This window comes from Equus asinus, chromosome 7 (assembly GCF_041296235.1).
Source record: "Equus asinus isolate D_3611 breed Donkey chromosome 7, EquAss-T2T_v2, whole genome shotgun sequence".
NCBI lineage: Eukaryota > Metazoa > Chordata > Mammalia > Perissodactyla > Equidae > Equus > Equus asinus.
In genome coordinates, this window is record NC_091796.1 from 14,817,574 (window position 1) to 14,839,897 (window position 22,324).

The following is a 22,324-nucleotide window of genomic DNA, read 5'->3' on the forward strand; positions in this document are numbered from 1 at the left end:
ATTAGAATATGCTCCAAATCTATAACCACTAAGTTATTTTTCATTAAAACTGATAATCAGAAATGCTAAGATGCAAATGAAAAACTACATTATATATAAAGAACTTTCTTTTTTTTAAGGAAGATTAGCCCTGAGTTAACATCTGCTGCCAATCCTCCTCTTTTTTGTTGAGGAAGATTGGCCCTGAGCTAGCATCCATGCCCATCTCCCACTATTTATATGTGGGACAACTGCCACAGCATGGCTTGATAAGTAGTGCACAGGTCCGTGCCCGGGATCTGAACTGGTAAACCTTGGGCTGCTGAAGCAGAGTGCGTGAACTTAACTGCTATGCCTCTGGGCAGGCCCCAAGAACTTCTTCCTTTTGCACCAAAAAAACCACCATGACTAAAAAGTTGCTAGATGGTTTTCATTGTAGTGAGCTGGTTTCATCCCATGAGTTCACCGTGAGTCAGGAGTCAGGAATCGCAGACTGTCTCTGCCACCAATTTATGGGCTTCATTTACACAAATCCCTTCATTTTTTAGCACCTCAGTTTCCTCACCTATCAAACGGGACTAATATCTGTTCTGCCAGTTTCATTCAATTGAAATGAATGTCTGGTGACAGTAATGATGCTATATCTCCATAAGCATTTACGACTGATAATTGGGTCCTGTGGTGGTAAGATGCTATTTAATCAGGGGAATTGGCGGGGAGGGGTGGGCAGTGGTACTGTTAACTTTTTCAAACTGCTGTCACACCTGATTCAGTCTTTGAGCCTCATAACCACCCTGGAAGTAAGAAGGACAAGTATTGTGAGATGGGAAACAGTCAGGTGGCTATATGTCCAGCTTCAAGTCATACAGCTAGTTAGGGACAGAGCCCAACTCCTAGTCCAGCACTTTTTGTTTATTGCTTTTTTTTCCTCTCCGGACTCAACAGTGTGGCCAGTGGTTAGGAAGGATGAAGAGTCTACCTTCTGTGGAAACCCAACAAAGTTGCAAACATCCTGAATTGACGAATTAGAGAAAACAATTCTCTCTGCTGACTTGAAGCTTGGAGTTTATGGACTCAAACCACATACCTTGATCTCCGGGAGCTGCATAACTTCAGGAAAGACCTCAATGCAGTTGGAGTGAGCGATCACGGTGTGCATGCGCCTGCAATTCATGATAGTTGTTGGGATGGCTTTCAGTTTATTCCCACTGATATCAATTTCTTCCAGTTCCTCCAGTTTTGCCATTTTACTAAAAAAGAGAAAATCCAAGAGAGAGGGGTTCATAAAATAATTACAAGGCAATTTAAAAAGAAAATAATATACAATGAGAATCAAAAGGGGAATTTACTATGACTCTAAAGATTCTTTAAAGATTCACTTGTAATATCCATTTTAACAAACATGACAATTTTTTCACTATTATTTTTGAGTATCAAAGTATTTTATTATTTAATTAAATTAATTAATTAATTATTTTTTAGGAAGATTAGCCCTGAGCTAACTACTGCCAGTCCTCCCCTTTTTGCTGAGGAAGCCTGGCCCTAAGCCTGGCCCTGACTTAACATCCGTGCCCATCTTCGTCTACCTTATACCTGGGATGCCTACCACAGCATGGTGTGCCAAGCGGTGCCATGTCCACACCCAAAACCCCAACTAGTGAACCCCGTGCCGCCGAGAAGCGGAACATGCGAACCTAACCGCTGCACCACCGGGCCAGCCCCTGAGTATCGAAGTATTTTAACACCTCCTTCCCCAAAACCATTAACTTCAACTCTTCAAATTGGTAGCAAAAAGAAAAAGGGATATCCTTTTCCTCTTAAAACTCTGTGTGTGAATTTAGTTATCCTGGCAACAATCACTTTGCAGTGTAGCGTAGTCTGAACTCTAGTGAAAATCCTACTCAAATGGGTCACAAGTCAGCATCGATCCAGTATAAGCGCTGTAAAAGAGCATAGTTTAGAGCAGGATTTCTTTGTATTGGCACTGAAAACTAAAGGGACACAGAAGGGAGTAGGGCTAGAGCTCACACGACCATATACTTTCTTCTAAAACCCCACTCCCCAAATTCCTCTGACATCATTCGTGATGACAAGGTGGTGGTGAGGGGAAGGTATGCGGCAATGGCATCTGGATCCTCTCGCAACCTTCTGGCAATGCCCAAACCAAACCGTACCCAAAAGAAATTTATCTCAACTCCTGCTAAACATCTACACAGAAGGAATCTCTCTGACATCACCTTAATAACGTCCTAAAATTATTTAATGCTTTTAAGAATGTCTTTTATTATTCAATCTTAATCTACAATTAATCTTAATAATATTAACCAATAATTACAGTAACCAAATAAAGAAAAACTCCAGAATAAGGGTTTCTTGTATTCCCTCTATAAATTTAGAGGGAAAAATTCCTAGCTTCTACAATCCTATTATAGCATCTACCATTTCTCTGATCCTTTTTCTACCACTGGTGATGCTGGACTCAAGAAGCACAGGATTCCCAGTGAGTGTAACTGAAACTTATAATCTGAATTATTTAGTTTACAGTTATTGATATCTTCTCTGCTTGCTGTGCTTTCGTTTGTAACAATAAACCTTTAAAAAATTAAGGAAGAAACTCTTTATTACTTTTTTCCTATCATCTCTCAAAAATAAAGGTTATCTTATTTGCTTATCTTGAAAATAAATACATGCCAAAGAGGCAACAAGAAAGAAGTTTTTATCTTATGAGATCGGATCTTTTAATATCATAAACATCCAACATGGTTTCAGGATATGCTATAAACAACATTATACACACAGATTGTGAAGTAATCCAGCTATGATAGCCTGAATTTATAAGACTATTATTTGAATATGTTGTCATCATATTTTGAAAAGAAATATGGAGAAATCAATGGGTAATAGGGCATGAAAAATGATTGAAAGTATTGAGATCAGGCCCAAGAAAGGAAAACTTAAGTTTCTGTCCCTCAACACAGAAAGAAGGTGGTTGAAGAAGGACTTGATTGCTGGAGCGTGTTCGTCATGCAACCGTTTCAGCAAGTGTGGGCTGAGAGTCTAGCCCAGGCCAGACCTCAGGTGAGACATGAGGCTGGTGGAGACACATCACAGCCCTGACTCCTAAGGAGCTCGGGGTCTTGTAGGGGAGCTCCTGTGCCACAGCACAATCTCCAGAGAGACGGAAATATAACAAGATAGATTGTTATGAGGAGCATGAAAAAAGTCTCTGTACTTAGGGTAATTATAACTGGCATGGATCACTAGGGGATAGCGTCAGAATTCAGACTGATGATCATTTCTCCTGCAGGGCTCAGTTATTCACCATCTCAAATAGGACAATGAGCCCTTTCAGAAATATTATTGTTATGTGATTACCATTTTTTCTTCCAAAAATACCATCACTTCATTCTATAGTAAAAGTATATTGAAGTAAAAAAAAAAAGTTTAATCATTAACATCAAATGAGAAGAAAAATTAAAAGATAAATATATACTATAAAACACAAAGTAGTATTTTAAGTCAATGCATATTTGGGCCAAAATTCCTCCTTTAGTAAAGGTTTTAACAGACTGGTAGCCTTGATGGCAGCAGAGGGAGGCTGTGCCAATATTCTGCTTTGGCCCAACGCTGAGTTGCAGTCAGCAGTAGAATACTAGAGAGGTTAGTGCTTGCTTCTCCGTGTGGGTGTGTGTTCCAAGTCCTTACTTGCTAGATGGATAAATGCCAGTGACCTGGAAGTGGAGTAAATGCGTCATGGCAGGCTCAGTGTGTAGATTCACCCAAAGCTAGACACAATGCTACTGCTCTCAAAAACTAGAAATTAAAATTAAAACAGAATTAAAAATGGAATCTTCAGAGAACCATAAATTATCTGTAATGTCACACAGTTTCTATGGTTGCAGAGGCCACCACTGCTTTTTATACCGTTAAGTCCAAAAATAAAAGCCGGCAGCTAATTAAGAAACTTTAGGTTTCCAGTTTATGTTCTAATTCTCACGCCCTATATTAGGTTAATTTTTAAAAACTAATTTGGTTAAAAAGAAGCAAAAGAAAAAATATACCTACTAGATAATATACTTTATTTCAAAATCATAAGAATATTCCAGTGATTGAGTCTTTGGATACATTCATATTGGAAAAACTAACACATTTCTCTTTAGGGGAATGTTGATCATGACCTATATAAAAGACAACTGTGAACCAGAACCAGGGGAACAAGCTTTACATTATCTGGGGAATAAACATTTTAGCTTTCGCCTTGCCATCTATGAATTCATTTTCAGAAATGCAATGAACATCACTTTGCGATCTTCTTTTACCTTGCTGGAAAGCTTTGAAGTCGGTTATAGGCCATGTGAAGGATCTTCAGATGGGGGTGTCCTGTTAACAAGGGCACACATTTATCCGTGAGGTTGTTATTTGTCAAATACAACTCCTGTAAGATGCTGTTCGTCTCTTCAGAAAGTGTGGCTGGAGGAAGGGTTTCCAGTTTGTTCGCAGATGCATTCAGAAATCTCAGGCTACAATGACAAAAATGCAACAGAATCTCATTGATAAGCCAGAGCTCTAGTCAAGCATCCTGATCGAAATCTGGCATATAGGGAACTGGGATTAGAAACATGAATTTAAAGATAGGCCCTGGCTTTAGCAGGCATACGGATATGCAACCCCACTATCTATGACGAACACAATAACTATTCATGTGTGTTAAATACCAGTGATAGAAATCAATTTTTATGGAAGCACAAAGGTGAGAGGAAGTGATTAATTTTATAGCTTCTAGGAAATGGAAGGGAGTGATAAGGTAGAGTTAACATTCTGTCTTAAGAGAAAAACAACTGCCTACTTTTAAATAAAAGAGCTCTTATAAAACAATTAGGCATTAGATCACAGTACAACTAAATCACATAGTGACTAAATCCTTTTCAGTATAATGTTCAAACCACATTTTACTGACATACATTCATTCATAATGCAAGAGATAATTTTCTCTGTATTCAAATAACGGAACAGTATATAGAGGTGAAAATGAAGAACAACTATATGCGTGAACAGGATGAATCTCACAAATACAATACCAAGAGAAAGAAGTCCAGATACCAGAGGACACACTGCGTGATTCCATTAATACAGAGTTGAAAATCAGGCAAAACTAATCTATGACATTAGAAAACAGAGAAGAGAAGCAGTGTCTAGGAGGGCTTCTGATTTTTCTAATATGATAATATTCTGGTTTTTTATTTGAGTGCTGTCTACACAAGTGTGTTCACTTTGAGAAAATTCATCAAGTACTATACTTATGATTTGGCCCCTTTTCTGTATTTATATTATAGTTCAATAAAATTTACATTAAAACAAACAAATAAGATGTATATGCTATCAGTTATCCAAACGATAGAGTGAATAATGGCTAAAACATGAACTTTCTTCACCTAAGGCAATTAAAATTGTCAAAACAGGGTAATCCTCCAACAGTTATTGTGAAACATAGATAAACGCAAAATGCAAAGCTGGAGAAGTGAAACAGAATCCTTGCTGTGATCAAGTTCCAAATCATTCCAAAGGAAAGGGAAGGACAGGGCACTGTGCATGGTTCACGCGGCAGACAGACGACCCCCTGCTTCACAATGGATCGCCACTGCGTGTGCTGCATTGTGAAGCTGCAGCAACCAGGACACGGAGAGTGTTCAGCCCGGAGGACTCACCTGCTATTGTTACCATGGCCAGAGCTGCCTTGCCTCCCCACCTGGACCTAGCCTGTGAATGAAACACCTCTCTCTCATTTCAAACCACGTGAGTTTGAAACTTTCAGCATTCAATTCAGGACTATTCTGCCATATGTTAGGAAAAAAAAATAAAATCTTCCTTAAAAAGGAAGAATATGGAATACCAAGTACAGTTATTGTTAATTTTGGATAAAAAGAAGGCTTTGAATTCAGGAGTCATCACCAGGACTGTCATTCCAAGCTTTCAACCCACTAATTTAATACTCCCCAACCTTGCAATCCCCCCACACTTACTTACACACACACACACACACACCCAACTCCACTACTTATCTAAGGAAAAGCAGCTTCCCCAAAATAGAACATTTTCCATTAAAGAAACACGTATTCCGCTGACATTTAAAAAAAAAAAGAAAAAGAAAAAGGAAGTTAGAAAAGGGCTGTACAGACCATAAATAGTCATGGGAAATTATAGTCGTGTGTGCTACAGAGAAGAAAATAAAGGTCATTCATGCAGTTTCTGAAATGGTTTTGAACTAGGAAGGAAATCAGTTTCAGTCCATAGTTCTTTAAAGTATTTTTACATGTCTGTTTCTTTAGGTCCCATTTATATCATCTGACTTAAATACCCTGGTAAGAATTTCTTCAGTGTAGAATCAGAAGAAATTAAAATGTATTGCCCTAAAATACCATGGACTGGGGCTGGGACACTATCTGACAATCTCATTAAAATACAATTCTCTAGGAAAGATATAGTTATAGACACATGAAAAGAGAGAGAAATTAATTCTTGAATATCTGCATATTTTTAGGCCAGTAAGAGAGAATGCTGTTTTGAAAGGAAAAAAGATGGACTAGTGAATGCTCATCTAGAAAGCCGCAAAAAGGACTTTAAAAACCCCCCACATCTGAATGAAGGGAAGAAAGTGATTTCCAAAAAGACTTGTCCTCTCATCTTGTTGAAATTTGCCTGCACTGGAGGAGCTATACACCCTTTATAGGAAGTTAAGGGGAAAAAATTCCCACATCCTACCCCTCCGGAAAGTGAAACTAAGTTGAAACTACATGAGCTGGTTCCAAAAGATTTAATGTGAACTGAATAAAGCCTGACTGAATCATCTTGTTAGTTAATAGAGAGCAAACAATTGGGCTAAAAAGATTTTTGATTATGATGGTCTCAGGAAAATTAAATTCAATACCCATCCTCTTAAAAATAAAACATTTGTCCCACAATCTCACAATGTTTCAGCACAAGACAATTAAATTCGTTTAACGGTATGGGTGTTGCACTTCCACCAGGACAAGCAAATACTTTAATTTTGCGATATTTCTCTGGTATGGATAACAGTCTTACTCAATACGCAGGGTGTATAACCCCACCTTCTGCTTTCAAAACCTCCAAAAAAGCTAAATTTCTAAAGCACTGTTTGGTCTCAACTCAATATGATGTGATAACCTCCTCAAGCTTCTCCCTTGTAGATTTTTGTAATAACTTATAAAACTTATAAAAGACTGTTAAATGTGCCAAGAAATGTTTTGTCCATATAACCCTCTTCACTACGCAACCCTCTTCTACTAATTAGAGAAAAAGCAGTAACAGATTACCACTTTCTGTCCATTTGTCAGCTGCTTTGTAGAGATCACAGCTCTTCCCCAATTCCTATCTCATTTGATTCTCCCATCATCTCAGACAGCTCCCCCTTATATTTCACAGAAGACAGAAACTGAAGCTGAGAAAAGTCAAATTACTTGGCAATGGTTAAACAATTATCAGTGGCAGAGCCAGAAATAAAGCCTAGATCTTGTCAATCTTAAGAGTCCATTATTCCCTAACACATCTCTCCAAAATTCAGATGTTAAAAAATAGTAATCAGAAAACATTTTCCTAGGCCCTTCTCTCCAAAAAGCTGGAGGTCAAACAGGGCACCTGCTGGGCAGCATGAGGACCACATATGCACAGAACTTCAAGCTCCATTCTTAAAATAACTTAATAAATAGCCTAATACTCAAAAACTTTTCTTAGTGGGAAGTGCAAAAGTCGTAGAGAAAAAGATACTCCCATATGACTCCTGCCCTAAAGCGTTTGGGAAGTGGCCCACAACAGCAGCGAGACAAATCCACTTCCTGCTTCTTGAGCAACTGCTCTGTTCTTCTTTGGTACATTCTGTCCATCTGCTCTGGCACATCTAGGTTTCTGCTTAGCTTTACTTTGCTTGCTTTTTAGTAATTTCCAGCACACCCTTAAATTTTACAGCCAACTTCTGTTCTTGAAACAAAGCACAGGATTTGGTGCCACAACAGATTTCCCTGTTTGTAGGCACAGCAGGCATTCTGCATCTAAATAATTTTTCTGGAGATCACTACTGGGATTTGTATTCTATTAAAAATGCAAAAGGTTAAGAATAAGACCAGCAAAACTCTTCTACTTTTAGACAACCCTCCTGGCCCCAAAATGTTCCAGAAGTGTCAAACAAAATGCTCTCAATTCCTTATCATTTGTCTGTACAACACAACACTTTTGACAATTTCATCTGTCTTCACAAGGCTGATAGCTCTTAAAGCAGGGCTTTCAAACTTTTTATGACAGTAACCAAGAGTAACCAAAATATATTTTACATGACCACCTGGTACAGATGCAATATGCACATGTATAATTGAAAACAAACGTTTCATGAAACCGTCCTTAACCTTACTCTATCTTACACTGATATTTCCTACCCTATCTAATTTTTTAAGTGCTGGTAGAAACCCACTAAATTAATGTTATACCCCGACTAATCCATTCAAAAAAAGAACCACAATTATTGATTGTTTAGCAACACCACCTAACAGTGGGGATTCCAAGTGAAGAAAAAATGCACAGAACTCACACATTATTATTCTGGAAGGTCTGAAAATCTGCCTCGCTTAGGCAATAAAGATCATAAGCTTACAGAGTAAAGAAACAAAAGTTATACAGATGTAAGAATTGTTGAGGGCCGACCCAGGGGCGCAGTGGTTAAGTTTGCATGTTCCACTTTGGTGGCCCAGGTTTTCCTAGTTCGGATCCCGGGTGCGGACATGGCACTGCTTGGCAAGCCATGCTGTGGCAGGCATCCCACATATAAAGTAGAGGAAGATGGGCACAGATGTTAGCTCAGGGCCAGTCTTCCTCAGCAAAAAGAGCAGGATTGGCAGCAGATGTTAACTCAGGGCTAATCTTCCTCAAAAAAATAAAAGGAATTATTGAACAAGAACTTGAAAAGAATTAATTTTAAAAATTAATTAATTAACATTGAAGCAATACTATAAATTGACCTACAGACCTTATTCAAATTCCATCAGTTTCCCTACTGATGTCTCCTATCTGGTCCAGGATCCATTCCCGGATCCCACATTGCATTTCATTATCATACCTCCATAGTCTTCTCTAATCTGTCTTATTTGTCTCAAATGACCTTGACACTTTAGAAAAGCATTAGACAATTATTTTGTAGAATGTCTCCCGATTTAAGTTTGTTTGATATTTTATCATCAGTAGAATAAGGTGATGCATTTTTAGCAAAAAAACACAGAAGTGAAGTTGTGTTCTCCTATCAGAAGGTACGTGATTCTCAACTTCAACTCCCAGAGATTCTTATTAAGTAGGTCAGCGTAAGGCTTCAAAAATCCACAGAATTAAGAATTCTGATGATTGGCCAAGTAGAGTCAGTAGAACTGAGACAAGGGCCAGGAATCTGCATGTTTATTTAATAAGTAATGTGGCCGATTCTGAAGACACATTTTGAGAAATACAGTTTTATTCCACTATGGCTCTCAAAAACATCAGAACTTCACAAGATAGCTCTCTTCACTTAAAAAAAATAGTGTAGGCAACTTGGCTCTTCAAAATGCCAGAAATATCTATCTTTGCCAAGAGGCACCAGTTGTCATGGTCAATCGATCACACTCTCCCCCAATTTTCTGTTCCCTTTTAGTCCCCTTGATATTTACACATGTTCTGTCTGAGTCATTAAAACTTATGGTCTGTAACATGACTAATGCTCTGGAGCTATTTAATAATTACCATGTACTTCATTTGCACATACACTCCCCCTACTCCCACCCCTGAAAATACCTGCTCCAACCGGGGATAAAAACAGACCCTAATGTCCACCCACAACAGGAATCTACAACTCACCTTTAAAGGGTCTGGTATGGCTTTGTTAATTAGCTGACCTCATCAGGAGCAGTCCCCTGGCCATCAAATGAGAGTGCAGATGCAAGATGGAGAGGGAGTCAGCCATCACCAAGGTTTCAGGAAGAACAGAAGGATGGCACTACCTCATCCATCCACTCTGGTGACCCACAGGGAATATCTCCTACCACCCCTGCCCATCTGTTGATGAAAACTGATTATGTGAAACTCTTTGGGGGGGTTTCCATCAAGAAAATCCTTAACTCTAAGCAAAAAGAGGTTGGATGAGAGATCAAGGCCAGTAAGATCCAGGTTAGAATATCCTCCAGTTCACCCCACAGAACCAATCCCGCTCTGAACATAAGATGCAAAATCACAGTCAACTTCTCAGCAACGTATGGTCCATCATATTTCACATCTGTCTACAGTTTTTGAGCTGCCAGTGAAAAGCAAGTCAAAATAAACAAAACTCAAAGATGAATGTGGAAAGTAAACTCATAAACTGAAATTGCTGATTCAAGTCACAAGAATTTTAATAAAATTAGCCTAAGTTTTCAGAGGAAGATAAAGGTACTTCTAAAAGTCATATAACTTGAAGCAGATTCCCCTGTTTGGTTACCAAATGCCTTCCTGCTACCAGGTGATGCAGATTAATACACAGCATTCTAAACCTGTAAAACTTAATAGACAAGATCATGTAATTAAAACCATGACACTGGTTTTAGCAGGCAAGATTAAGAATTAAGAAAAACTCCCAAGAAAGAGAGTCTAAGTTCATTCTTTAGCTCTTTGTCCAATAACATGTGTTTTCCTGACAGTTCTCTTGTTTCCAAGCACAAGTTCTACTTGGAGCATGAACCACACCATTTTTTAATTTATTTTTTAAATTTTTACTTTTTTAAGATTGCCACCTGAGCTAACATCTTTTGCCAATCTTTTTCTTTTTTTTCTTCTCCTCTTCGAAGCCCCCCAGTACATAGTTGTATATTCTAGGCATAGGTCCTTCTGGTTGTGCTGTGTGGGACGCTGCCTCAGCATGGCTTGATGAGAGGTGCCATGTCTGCACCCAGGATCCGAACCGGCAAAACCCTGGGCTGCCGAAGCAGAGCACGTGAACTCAACCACTCGCCATGGGGCCGGCCTCAGCACTATTTTTAACTTATGAAGACTTGTATTCAGACCCTTTCCTCAGTTATATAACCAAACAAAAACTGGTAATAATAACTTATTACCATAAAAGATATGAAAAAGGAAGCATCTAGATATTCTTAAGATTTGTATTATGGAGCAGACTGAATGGAAGGAGGACTGAAGCAAAGTGTCACGGCTGCCCGAAGCTATCTGCCAAACACACAGCTCTGTATCACAGAACAAAGTGCTCTTCTTCACACCAGGAGCCTAAATCAAAACCACACATTTCAGTTTCCTGCTTTTTCACCCTCTCAAACACCCCTTTTATTACGGCTTATTGTGTAGTTATTTTAGACTCAGCATTAGAGTGTAAACTCCCTGAGAGTAACACCTGTCAGTCATTTCCAACCCCCTGCAGCACCCGACACCAGGACTTCAACTTATTCAGCCCGGAAGATGTCGGCTGTCCTGAACTGAGTACACCAGAACAAATCACAACTGGCCCACCTGCAAGAAGCTTGTCACAAAGACTCCTTCCTCAGAAATCCTCTTTAATATTTTAAACTTCGTGTTTTCTGGGTTAACCTGCTCTCACAACTGTCAGTACTAGTTTATTTCTTCCCCCAAAACTCATCCAACCAAACAGACAATCTCTCTACATTTTCCTGAAGGTAAATTATCTCTCAATAAAAAGCTGTTTTTGCTTTTAATTTAGGTACATAAAACCTCCATTATTTAGGTTTTGGAAAGAAGTATTAACTCTTTAACAAGTAGTAAATAGTTTTGTGAGAATCATTATAAAATCTTCTGTGTTTTGTGTCTTCCAACAAGTGAAATACTACAAGAAAGTCGTTCAAAAAAGAGCTAATCAACTTTACCCCACCCTCTTCATAATCCGATCTGCCTGGGAGAACCAAACCTCTCCACTTTTCTTTCTGATTCAGAGTCGTGGCTATTAAGATCAGTTGCTACACTATGCTGGAGATGTGGCTATTACAGTGGTTGGAAAACAAAGGCACTGGAATATGCCTTCTTGAAAAAGTTTATTTCAGCCTTCTTGTTCATTTGCTTTTCTCTCATTAAGAAAAAGCCAGATTCTTACTCTTTTTAATTCACCCAGCCCCACCCAACTTTCCTGTGCCAGAAATACCTTTAGCCGGTCTGCCCTCCTCCCAAGATCTACAGAGGCTGGCTAACTCCTCTGACAACCGCCCCTATTTTCCAAAGTGCAGTTGGCTCTGGATAGGCCCATCTATTCAGACTATAGGAATTTCTGCCTAAACGCCTTTAGCTTACACTTTTGCTCAGCTTTTACTGTTCTCTATGACAGCACTGTCCTCTTTCACTGGCTCAACTCAGGTGCTAATTTTTCCATGTTGCATTACTAGAAATATTCCAGTTCATGCAATCCTTCCTTTTCCAACTTAGAGATTCCATCTGGGAACAGTACGAAACATGTAGCATGGGAAAACCAAGATTTAGAGTGCCCTGCCCACGGTCACAAAGTCAACAGTTCACGCAGTGGTTCTGCACCCTGGGAGTCAGCAGAATCTCTTGGGAACAATCTAAATTATAGTTGCCCAGCTCAAATCCTTGTTAAAACACAGTCTCCTCGATTATACTCCCTCAGGGACATGTTTTCAGATCTACCCTGGTTTTCAGGCACCAAGAAGATTCAATCGCCGCTTCCTGATTGCCTTTAGAGAATGACAAATGCAGAGAATTGTCCTTTTAAAGTCAAATCCTCAGAAATAATGATTATTATCTATTGCAGAGCTCCAGCATTATTTGCCTGCTTTATTAGCCATGAACTTATCAGACTTGACCAGATTCAGAAACGGTTTTATCTCACTCAAAGACTCCTAAAACCTGAATCCATCTATTTGTTTCTGTAGATTCAGTGTAGACTCTCTGTAGGAAAACAAGTGGATTCTCATTGTAAAACTGCACCCAAATTTTGCTTAGTTAGCCTTACGAAAGAAAACACAAGGTTACAACATAACTTGGAATTCTCCACAGGGGAAGAAATCGAATCCTATAATGTTCATAGCAACAAAAAACACATGTCTAGAGTTACCCATAAGCTGTGCACTGTACTTTGATATGAATGCGAAAGTAAGAACAACTCTTTAAATGACCTTGACACATTGCTCTTTTTTCCACAGGAATGATATAGCACTGGTCAATTACAACGTAACAATACAATTTTCTCACAATTCCATTATTTCTCTATAATTATTCCAGTAGGAATTCATTGTAACTTATGTTAAGTACAGAGAATAAATGTTTTTTGAAAATGAGGAAAACAAAACCAAAGGAAAAGGAAAGAGGTGCTAGAATGTTCTCTGCCCTGATCCAGGTGATGGCTACAGTGTTATATACATATGTAAAAGTTCACTGAGGAGTAGGCTTAAGAGCTGTGTATCCTTTTTTTTTGGAGAGGAAGATTGTCCCTGAGCTAACATCTGTCCTAATCTTCCTCTATTTTGTATGTGGGGCACTATCTCACCGTGGCTTGATGAGCAGTGTGTAGGTCCACGACTGGGATCCAAACCCATGAACCCTGGGCTGCCAAAGTGGAGCGCGTCAAGTTAACCACTATGCCACCAGGCCGGCCCCAAGAGCTGTGTACTTTTTTTGACTATAAGTTATATCTTGATAAAAAGATTTTTTAAAAAAGGAAAAGGAGAAGAAGAAAAGCAATGCAAATCCAAGAATGAAGGTAGTATTTAAGATTCCTTAAATATTCTATTGTTCTTTAAACAAATATTTGTTGAGCACTTTGCTTTATTCCAGACACAGTGCAAGATGCTGAGGGTGAAACTAAAAGGATTCAGGCCACCATGATATAAGCATTTTAGTATAACGCACAAGGGACCTGAAGCAAACAAGACGTTCCAAAGTCAGTTAACAGTTACACTTACTTAAAGCTTTCTTTAAAAATAGTACTGCATGTGGCAAATTTTCACAAAAAATAGATTTCACTTAATGATTAAACTAACCTCTCCTTCAAATCAAAACAATTTCTTTAAATACTTAGTGAAACCATTTATTTAGGAAAATACTGTTTGTTCAAAAGAAAATAACTTATTTAAATGCAAGGGAAAAACTGTGGTAAAGATAAGAACAACTGGTTTAACAAACAAAAAAACAAGATAACTAAGCAAACTCTAGGAAAATCTATCTCTGTCACCCAAAGTCACAAAATATGTGAAAGCAAGGACAGAGAATCGTAAGATAATTCAGCTGAGCCTGGTGCAGCCTGCATCCGTTCTGACCAGGCAGCAATACAGGAGCACACTTCTCACCCCTGTTTTATTCCTACACCCTCACAACACACACTTATAAGCAACTCAACCCACTTCTCACCAGAAAGGAGAGAAATTAATGAACACTCTATAGGATAACCTCCGCCTCCATCCCCTACAAAATGGTAAGAGAAGTGGCCGGCAAAACCATTTTCTTCTTAAATCCAGGATCGACAGATAATCAGAAATGGTCTCTATAAGACAAGAATGCTAACGAGGGAGCATTGTACAACTCAGATGAATAACCAAAACAAACAAGCCGCTTTACCTGTCCGCCTTCATCAGAAGGTTCGGTGGTAGCTCCAGGAGCTGGTTGTGTTGCACATCCAAGACCTCCACTGAGGTTCTTTCTAGCCTTTCAGGAAGCCTCGTCAGCTGGTTGTGTCCTGCCAGTAGTTTCCGGAGACTACTATTACAAAATAAGCTGTGCAAAAAGAGACAAAGACAAAATGACTTACAGCTAATTTGGGATAAAGATTAAAAAACGAATAGCACTAGGAAAGCACTTAAAATTCTCTCTCCAAAAAACATAAAGTCAGGGGCCGGCCCTGTGGCCGAGGGGTTAAGTTTGTGTCTACCGCTTCAGCGGCCCAGGGTTTCGCTGGTTTGGATCCTGGGTGCAGACGTGGCACCGCTCATCAGGCCATGCTGAGGCGGTGTCCCACATGCCACAACCAGAAGGACCCACAACTAAAATATACAATTATGTACTGGGGGGATTTGGGGAGAAAAAGCAGAAAGAAAAAAAAATAGATTGGTAACAGTTGTTAGCTCAAGTGCCAATCTTTAAAAAAAAAAAACCAAACAAATCCATTCAGAGCAACTGAAAACTCATTTTAACATAACTCAAACTTGGAGCTGTTCACATTTCAATACTTTCCATACTTTAAAAAAAGGGCAGGAAGAACAATAAAAAGGGATATTTAACAAAGAAGCTTCATTTAGTGAAAGAAAAAAACCAGTTTCATAGGAGCAGATGCCGAGGAGAGCAGTCTAATCTTGTTAGACTTCCAGGCAAGCTGTATGAGGCTGTAGGCTTCTCGAGGTAGGGATGTGTCTGTCTTGTGGCAGCCTGGAACAGGGGTATTTTACCCACAATAGATTCTGAATCAAGTTTTTTACCTACAGGATCCACATTAAATAAGAATTCTTTTATCCAATTAAACTTTTACAAATGCCAACTGATAAAATGTTATATTTTTCCTCAGTTGCATTTCATAATCATAATTATTTCTCCCTTTCATCACTTCCCTAAATCTGTATATTTTTGTTTTCTGGTTGGTTTAATCCCAGACCCAAGTGGAGACTCCCTTCTAAGGACAATACAAGGCACTTAATCCGCTATTTTCTTTTGAGCCTCAAGGAGCTGTTTGGGAGCTTGGCTGTTTTCTCTCATGGGTCATCAAAACTGCAACATATGATAAATTCTTGTTAATCTAATGTAAATCTGCTCTATGACTAGTGGAGACTTCAAAAGTTGTACGGAATAAAACAGGCCCTGTGTTTAAACACAGAAATCTGGGCAATGGAAAAGTGTGGTTGTTTTTTGCATCGGGACCACTTTGGAATAAGATTTCTTCTCCACTGCTGTCAAAGAACGAGTCTTCCTCATCTACCTCCTGCTTTCGACCATTCTGACCTCACTCAGTGACATCCAAAGTTGTTAAAATCACCTCCATTACAGCTATAACTTTACTCACTTTCAATATCAAAACTAGACTCTTTGCTTTTAAAGACCCTAGCAACCTGTCTCCATGCTGTCACACCACGGGTTACCATTAATGATATTTGACATGCCTGACTTCACAGTTTTAAGCATCAGTGTGACAAGACAGACCATCCAGGACTGCTATTCAGTCACAGTTATCACAGGGGGCAGTCTCTGTAACGGTCACCTCAACCCAATAATTCAGGATTTGGTTCACCAATTTTACTGTCTTGCTGGGCCTAGGGTACAATTTAGAATTCTTAGAGGGTAGAATAGGGTTATTTATTATTCACACACACAAAAACACACACACTTCACCTTAAATAGATGGATAACTGAAAGATGTGAAAAAATCTTTATTTTGATTTTTCCAAATAAAAATCTAGACTTGATAACTACAGGATGAGTATTAAGTGCTAATTATTGGATAGTTCAATTCTTTTGGATACTGTGTAAGCATTAAAATAGTTTCTTTTCATTTGAATACATTTCCACTTCTAAATACTAATTTGTTTGGTCAAACCCTTCACAGTTCACTTAGATAAACAAAGCTTGAATATTAAATCAAATTCTAATGACTCACTGTCTTGCCTGAGAACTAGATCAATGACAGGGCTGATACAAAGTGTGCAACTAAACACCACCACAAATGAGAAAACAATACATATTGTTTTTGTTCCACGTGTTAAAAACACACACACACAAACAAACATTGTTTAAATTCCTTCACAACAGAGCATTTGGAATTTGCTTTGAATAAGCATTTGTTTAGATCCTAAAAAAGCCTGTACTAATGCAGAGCAAATCAAAGATTAATTAACTTTGGGAAAAACTGGATAAAATATCAGTTATCTTGTATTTATTCAATTGTTGGTTTGCATATACAGTATCTTTGTTGCAGCCTACAGTGAAACTGAGGCTTTAGACTCCAATGTGCTGTATCTGTTGGATTGGGGAGGTCAAAGTAGGGAAGAGAAGAGAGATAATGGAAGGAAAGATAACAGTAAAAGATTTTTTCAACAAATTGTTTTTTCCCATTAGTGATAGCCTGTTTTCATTTTTTGCTGTTTGTCTCCTAAAAGGGTCTCTCTCTCTCTCACACACACACACATGCAATGTTGTCCACAGGGCACATCACCAAAGTCCTTCTCTTGATAATGGTGATGGGCTGCACTGGGTCACCTAAATGCTCAGTCAACATAAAACTCTAAAGCGGAAAGCATTTTCAAATGGATTGAATTTATAGATATAACGCATGGCTGAGGAACAAAGTAAAATTAATCAGCTGTCCAGGGATTGAAAATGTAATTCAGATTTCTTTTATGAGAGCTATAGTGTAACACAATGTTATCCAACAGAAATATAATATAAGCTACACATTTAATTTTAAATTTTCTGGTAGCCACATTAAAAAAAGTGAAAAGCAACAGGTAAATGAATTCTCATAGTACTTTTTATTTGACCCAATATATCCAAAGTATTATTTTAACATGTAATTAATATACAATGTTATTGAGATATTTTGCATCCAGAATATACTTTACAATTCAGCACTTCTCAGTTAGGACTAGTCACATTTCAAGTGCTCAATAGCCCCTTGGCTAATGGCTAGTGGCTACCATATTGGATAGCTGAACTCTAACACAATTGCTAGACTTACTAAGCACGTATATTTCATAATCTTTGTTCTTTACAAACGAATAGAGGCATACTGATCGTATACCTTTAAAGAGCGTGCACCCAAAGTAAAAGTTTACTCCAAATTAGTGATAGATTTTTACAATATTTTCATGGATATATTTGACTATATACAGTTAAAAACAACTGACTTCCTCTGTTCAGTGATTGGCTGAGAATGGAAGAAATAGCTAGACCGGCGGCGTAGCAGTCACTAGCCACAAACGGCTATTCAAATTTAAAGTAATTAAAATTAAATAAAACTTAAAATTCCATTCCTCAGTCACACTGGTCACATTTCAAGTGCTTGGTAGTCACATGTGGCTAGTGGATATTGTACTGGCCAGCACAGATATAGACCATTTCAATCATCACAGAAAGTTCTACAGGACAGCACTGGCAGAGAGTACTCTTTTGGTTATTAATTGTATGGCTAGTCACTACCAGCCCAATAATGTTTTGTGCCACAATCAGTCAACGTGAAGATATTTGTATCTATGGACACAAGACATCATCACATGGCTATTTTACAAATCTTGCTATTAAAGTGAAAATTATGAAATAAAAACAGTAACACATGTTAAAAGAGAGAAGACAAGCAAAGACATGTTCTTAGACCTTCTACTCCAAATTTCACTTTAAGAAAAACAGAATCTAGTTTGCTCTTTCTAATTAATAACCCAATAATCTTTTTTTTATCAAAGTTATGTTTAAGGAAAACCAAAAATTATTTGTGGATAAGGTAGACATGTTCAGTTAACAAACAGAAGGGGTAGATTATGAAAAAATTAAGATTACAGAGGTGAACCAATTATACTGTTTGTTGAGTTCTTTAACATTTCTTTTGGCTTATTTATACATTTTCACCAGCCACGCCTCCTGCATGGCTTTGAAAGGTCGGGCTGAGAGTCAAAGCCTCACTCTACTCTTAGCTGCATGAAGAAATTCCATAATGTGAAGATACCACATGAGGCTTTAAAAGATGCTAAAAGGTTTTCAAACAAACTCTTTACAGGTTCATAATAACAAGTTAAACATTGAATCAGCAAATTTTTAATTGCTTTATCTAATTGGGGATTCTCTAATTTGATCTGTAATACTCACCGTGCAGGAAGTTCACATATTTGATTATGGCCAATATCCAAAACTTCCAGCTTTCGACTTTCACATATCCACTCAGGCACGTTTTCTAAGCGGTTCCTAAATATAAAATAAACAATTTTTTTTCTTTGATTGGAATTTGGCCTAAAATATGGTTTGAAACTCAAAATAATTACATAGAATAAATAAAACTTCAAATGAAATACCAAAGTGTAGTGAGTATAAATCAAAAGGATGTGTATTCACTTTAATCTAGAAGCAAAATGAACTATGATAGGGAATAAGAAATAAAGAAAAAGTAGGAAAGGACATAGTTATAACATTTGCATCATCTCTAAAGTCCCCAAAAAAAGTCTAATCCTCAGAACTGCTATCCTAAAAAGTCGACAAACACATTCCAATTTAGGGAGAGGATATCTTACACTGGAAAACAGACACACACACACACACACACACACAGTTCCAGTCAAGTCAAACAGTCAAATGACATAAAAGTTTTATTTTCCAATTTACATTTTTGCCCTTAACATTAAAATAATTCTCAAATCCAGTAGCTAACACAAAAGCATAGCCATAGATAAATGGAAAGAAATGGCAGCGGTGAAAAGGTACACTGACCCTCAAGACTCAGAATTACTTATTTGAAAACATCTACTTAGGCATTAGATGGTAATTTCAATTACCAGAAACAAGTGAACTAAACTAATGATGATTTTAATTATTAAATGAATTGACCACTTCTTATACAAATCTACTATATTTGAATGTCTCCCTAGTCATAAACAGCTATTAGCCTTTTACCTTCTTCTCTTTTTTTTTTGGTGAGGATGATTGGCCCTGAGCTAACATCTGTGCCAATCTTCTCTTTTTGTATACAGGACGCCACCACACCTTGGCTTGACAAGCGGTGCATAGGTCTGCATCCAGGACCCAAACCCAGAAACCCCAGGCTGCAGAGGCAGAGCACGTGAACTTGACCACTATGCCACTGGGCCAGTCCCTTACCTTCTTTTTTAAATATGTGAAATGACCAGGAACAAAGAATCTAAAAGGGTATATATGATCACAATTCTTTAAAAACAGATGAACAATTCTGTGAAAATATGATGCTTGGAACAAGGACAATATGAGAGTAAAAGTTTTTACTATTAAATCAACTTTTTAATTAAACTACAGAAAAGAAGGCATTACTTTCTGCTTAGTGTCTACATAGGCGCACACAGTTCTGGCTTTGAAGTCCTAAAGATCGACACACATAATTATTTTATTTTCTAATAGTTAACCAACCTATTCTTATTGAGTTAACATCTCAATAAGATAGGAGAGTGAAAGCATCCTTGAGTATAAGCAATCTTAATATATAGTAACAAAACTACTATAAGTGATAAAATAGCCTGGAACTTTGAACCTGAGGAACTCTAAGGACCTAGGAAACACTATGATGAGTGACAGCCCAGTTCCTTTAGCTAACACAAATACTCACACAAAAGGAGGAGGGTGAAATCCTGAGAGCTATGTGAGGGGAAGCAGAGATTTTCTAAGAAAAAGTCCTACATAGAGGGAGGTGGATGAGGCAGAGCATGTTACAGTGAGGATTCTGGGGACATGAGAGTTACAAAAGAAAGATGAACAGCATTTAAGTGGCAGAATTCAGGGACAAGCAAGACACAATAGTTTCCAATCCAGTCTCACTTAGGGGCTTCAAGGGGTACCATTTGCAATTACATCCTATAATTGAAAGGGAAATAGATTCACTCTATGGCCACCTGGCGAGAAGAAATCTGTTCAAGATAATTATATGCACCCATGTATGCAAACACCACTCCTGCACTGGTCTTTAATTTAAAGGCTATAGATAACATTCGATGCTGACAGAAAAAAAAAGAACTTAATCAGGTAATGTCTGACTTCAAGTTCATCAAACAAAACTATCCAACATGAATTTAGTAGGAAATGCATAAAGCACTACTCATAAACGATTTTATAATTATAAATTTCTAATAAAATTGTAATTTTAATAATTCTCACAGTAGCTAGATTCTGACAAATTCTCACACAGTTATGATTGAGAATATTAGTAAAATAACTAGGTTTGTGCACTTTCATGACTAAAGGCAAATTATGCACTTGACATATTACATAGCAGTTGTATCAGATTTTACACACTGAACCGAGTTAACAGTTGTCATGTTGAGAGGGCTGCATACTCCTACGCACTGTGATTGTTCAGAAAATTTGGTGTATTTCCTTTGGAATTATGCTAAAAGTGAGTTTCCCCAATTTCAGTGCGTTAAGATGATTAAAGTCTAATTTGTGTAAACACATGCTTTGTGCCTTCAGGAAAAAGTCTCTATGATATTTGTGGGAACTGGAATAAATATGACACACTACAGCAGTGAATTTGTGTAAAAGGTGAGATGGTCAGCCTACCAGCAAATGAGCTGAGGAAAGTGAGCAGGCTGTACAGAAATCCTACTTTGGTGGGCTTAGTCACGACTTTCTAAGGTCTACTGAGCAAGGAGATGTATGTAAAAGAAGGGAAAAAAATCAAATAGATACAGAACAATATTTTTTAAAATGAAATTAATATCATTTGAGGGAAAGACATGAAGATTTGGTTAGCATAATTAAAGAACTACTGGACCTTCCAGCCATATGACCCTCAACTCATTAATCTTTCAAACACAAACCTGGCATTCAAATTGGTGTTCACACAGACACCTTGATTCTTCTGGTTTGAACTACAGTATACAAAATGTAGTATTTTAACTAACAGATATTTACAGACATTTTTAGAGGGTAAGTAAAAATGACTGAATTTTTTATTACTTACCTTCAAAATATATAAAAAGTTCTTATGCATAAGCTCAGACAGAATTAACTAATAACTTTCAGGCAGACTGAAGGGCACTCTAGCACTTGGCTTCTTACCTTGAAACGTCCATGTAGGACAGATAATTCGGAACTGGGTAAACATCAAGTTGAACAAGTTCTAGGAGGTGGAAAAAAACACAAAAACATTACCATTCAAGTGACACAGAGACTCTTTTTGTATGTAGAATATCATTACTGTGCTTTATTCTCCATTGTTTGTTTAGATTAGGAAGTACAATACATCCGTTTGTTCAACTTTGAAACTACAGGAAAGTACAGAGAACTTCTAATTTAATCACAAGATCTTATTCAGAGACTGAAATCAATCACTCATTCTGCCTTCCGACCTCTCTCTCAACCACTTACTGTGGCTCTCCTCTTATTATACATGTTACATTTTATCTGGAAGATTAACTGTATGAATACTGTTTTTTTGAACATTCACGGTTCCTTCCATAAATCCAAACACATCCTGGCTTTTACCTTTTTCACTCTACGGAAACAGCTCTCCTGAGGGTCACAACTGACTTCCTCTACTCAAATCTGAAAACCCCTTCTCAAAACTGTATGAAATGTGACACCACCCTCCACCTAGGGCTTTGCTTCTCGGAGAGGGTAGTTTCTAGATGTTCTGCTGCCTCTCTAAACACTTACCAAGTAACTC

General features: G+C 37.9%; 1 protein-coding gene across 1 annotated transcript in view; it reads right to left on the bottom strand.

Moving 5' to 3' along the window:
- Window positions 1–22,324, bottom strand: part of PHLPP1 (PH domain and leucine rich repeat protein phosphatase 1) — a 218,487-nt gene that overhangs the window by 28,916 nt on the left and 167,247 nt on the right. The window contains exons 8-12 of the mRNA XM_014843764.3: window positions 21,718–21,778; window positions 18,790–18,885; window positions 14,569–14,724; window positions 4,299–4,499; window positions 1,067–1,229 (exon numbers count right to left, since the gene is read on the bottom strand). Coding sequence (XP_014699250.3) covers window positions 1,067–1,229; window positions 4,299–4,499; window positions 14,569–14,724; window positions 18,790–18,885; window positions 21,718–21,778 — 677 coding nt within the window. The remainder of the gene's footprint in view (window positions 1–1,066; window positions 1,230–4,298; window positions 4,500–14,568; window positions 14,725–18,789; window positions 18,886–21,717; window positions 21,779–22,324) is intronic.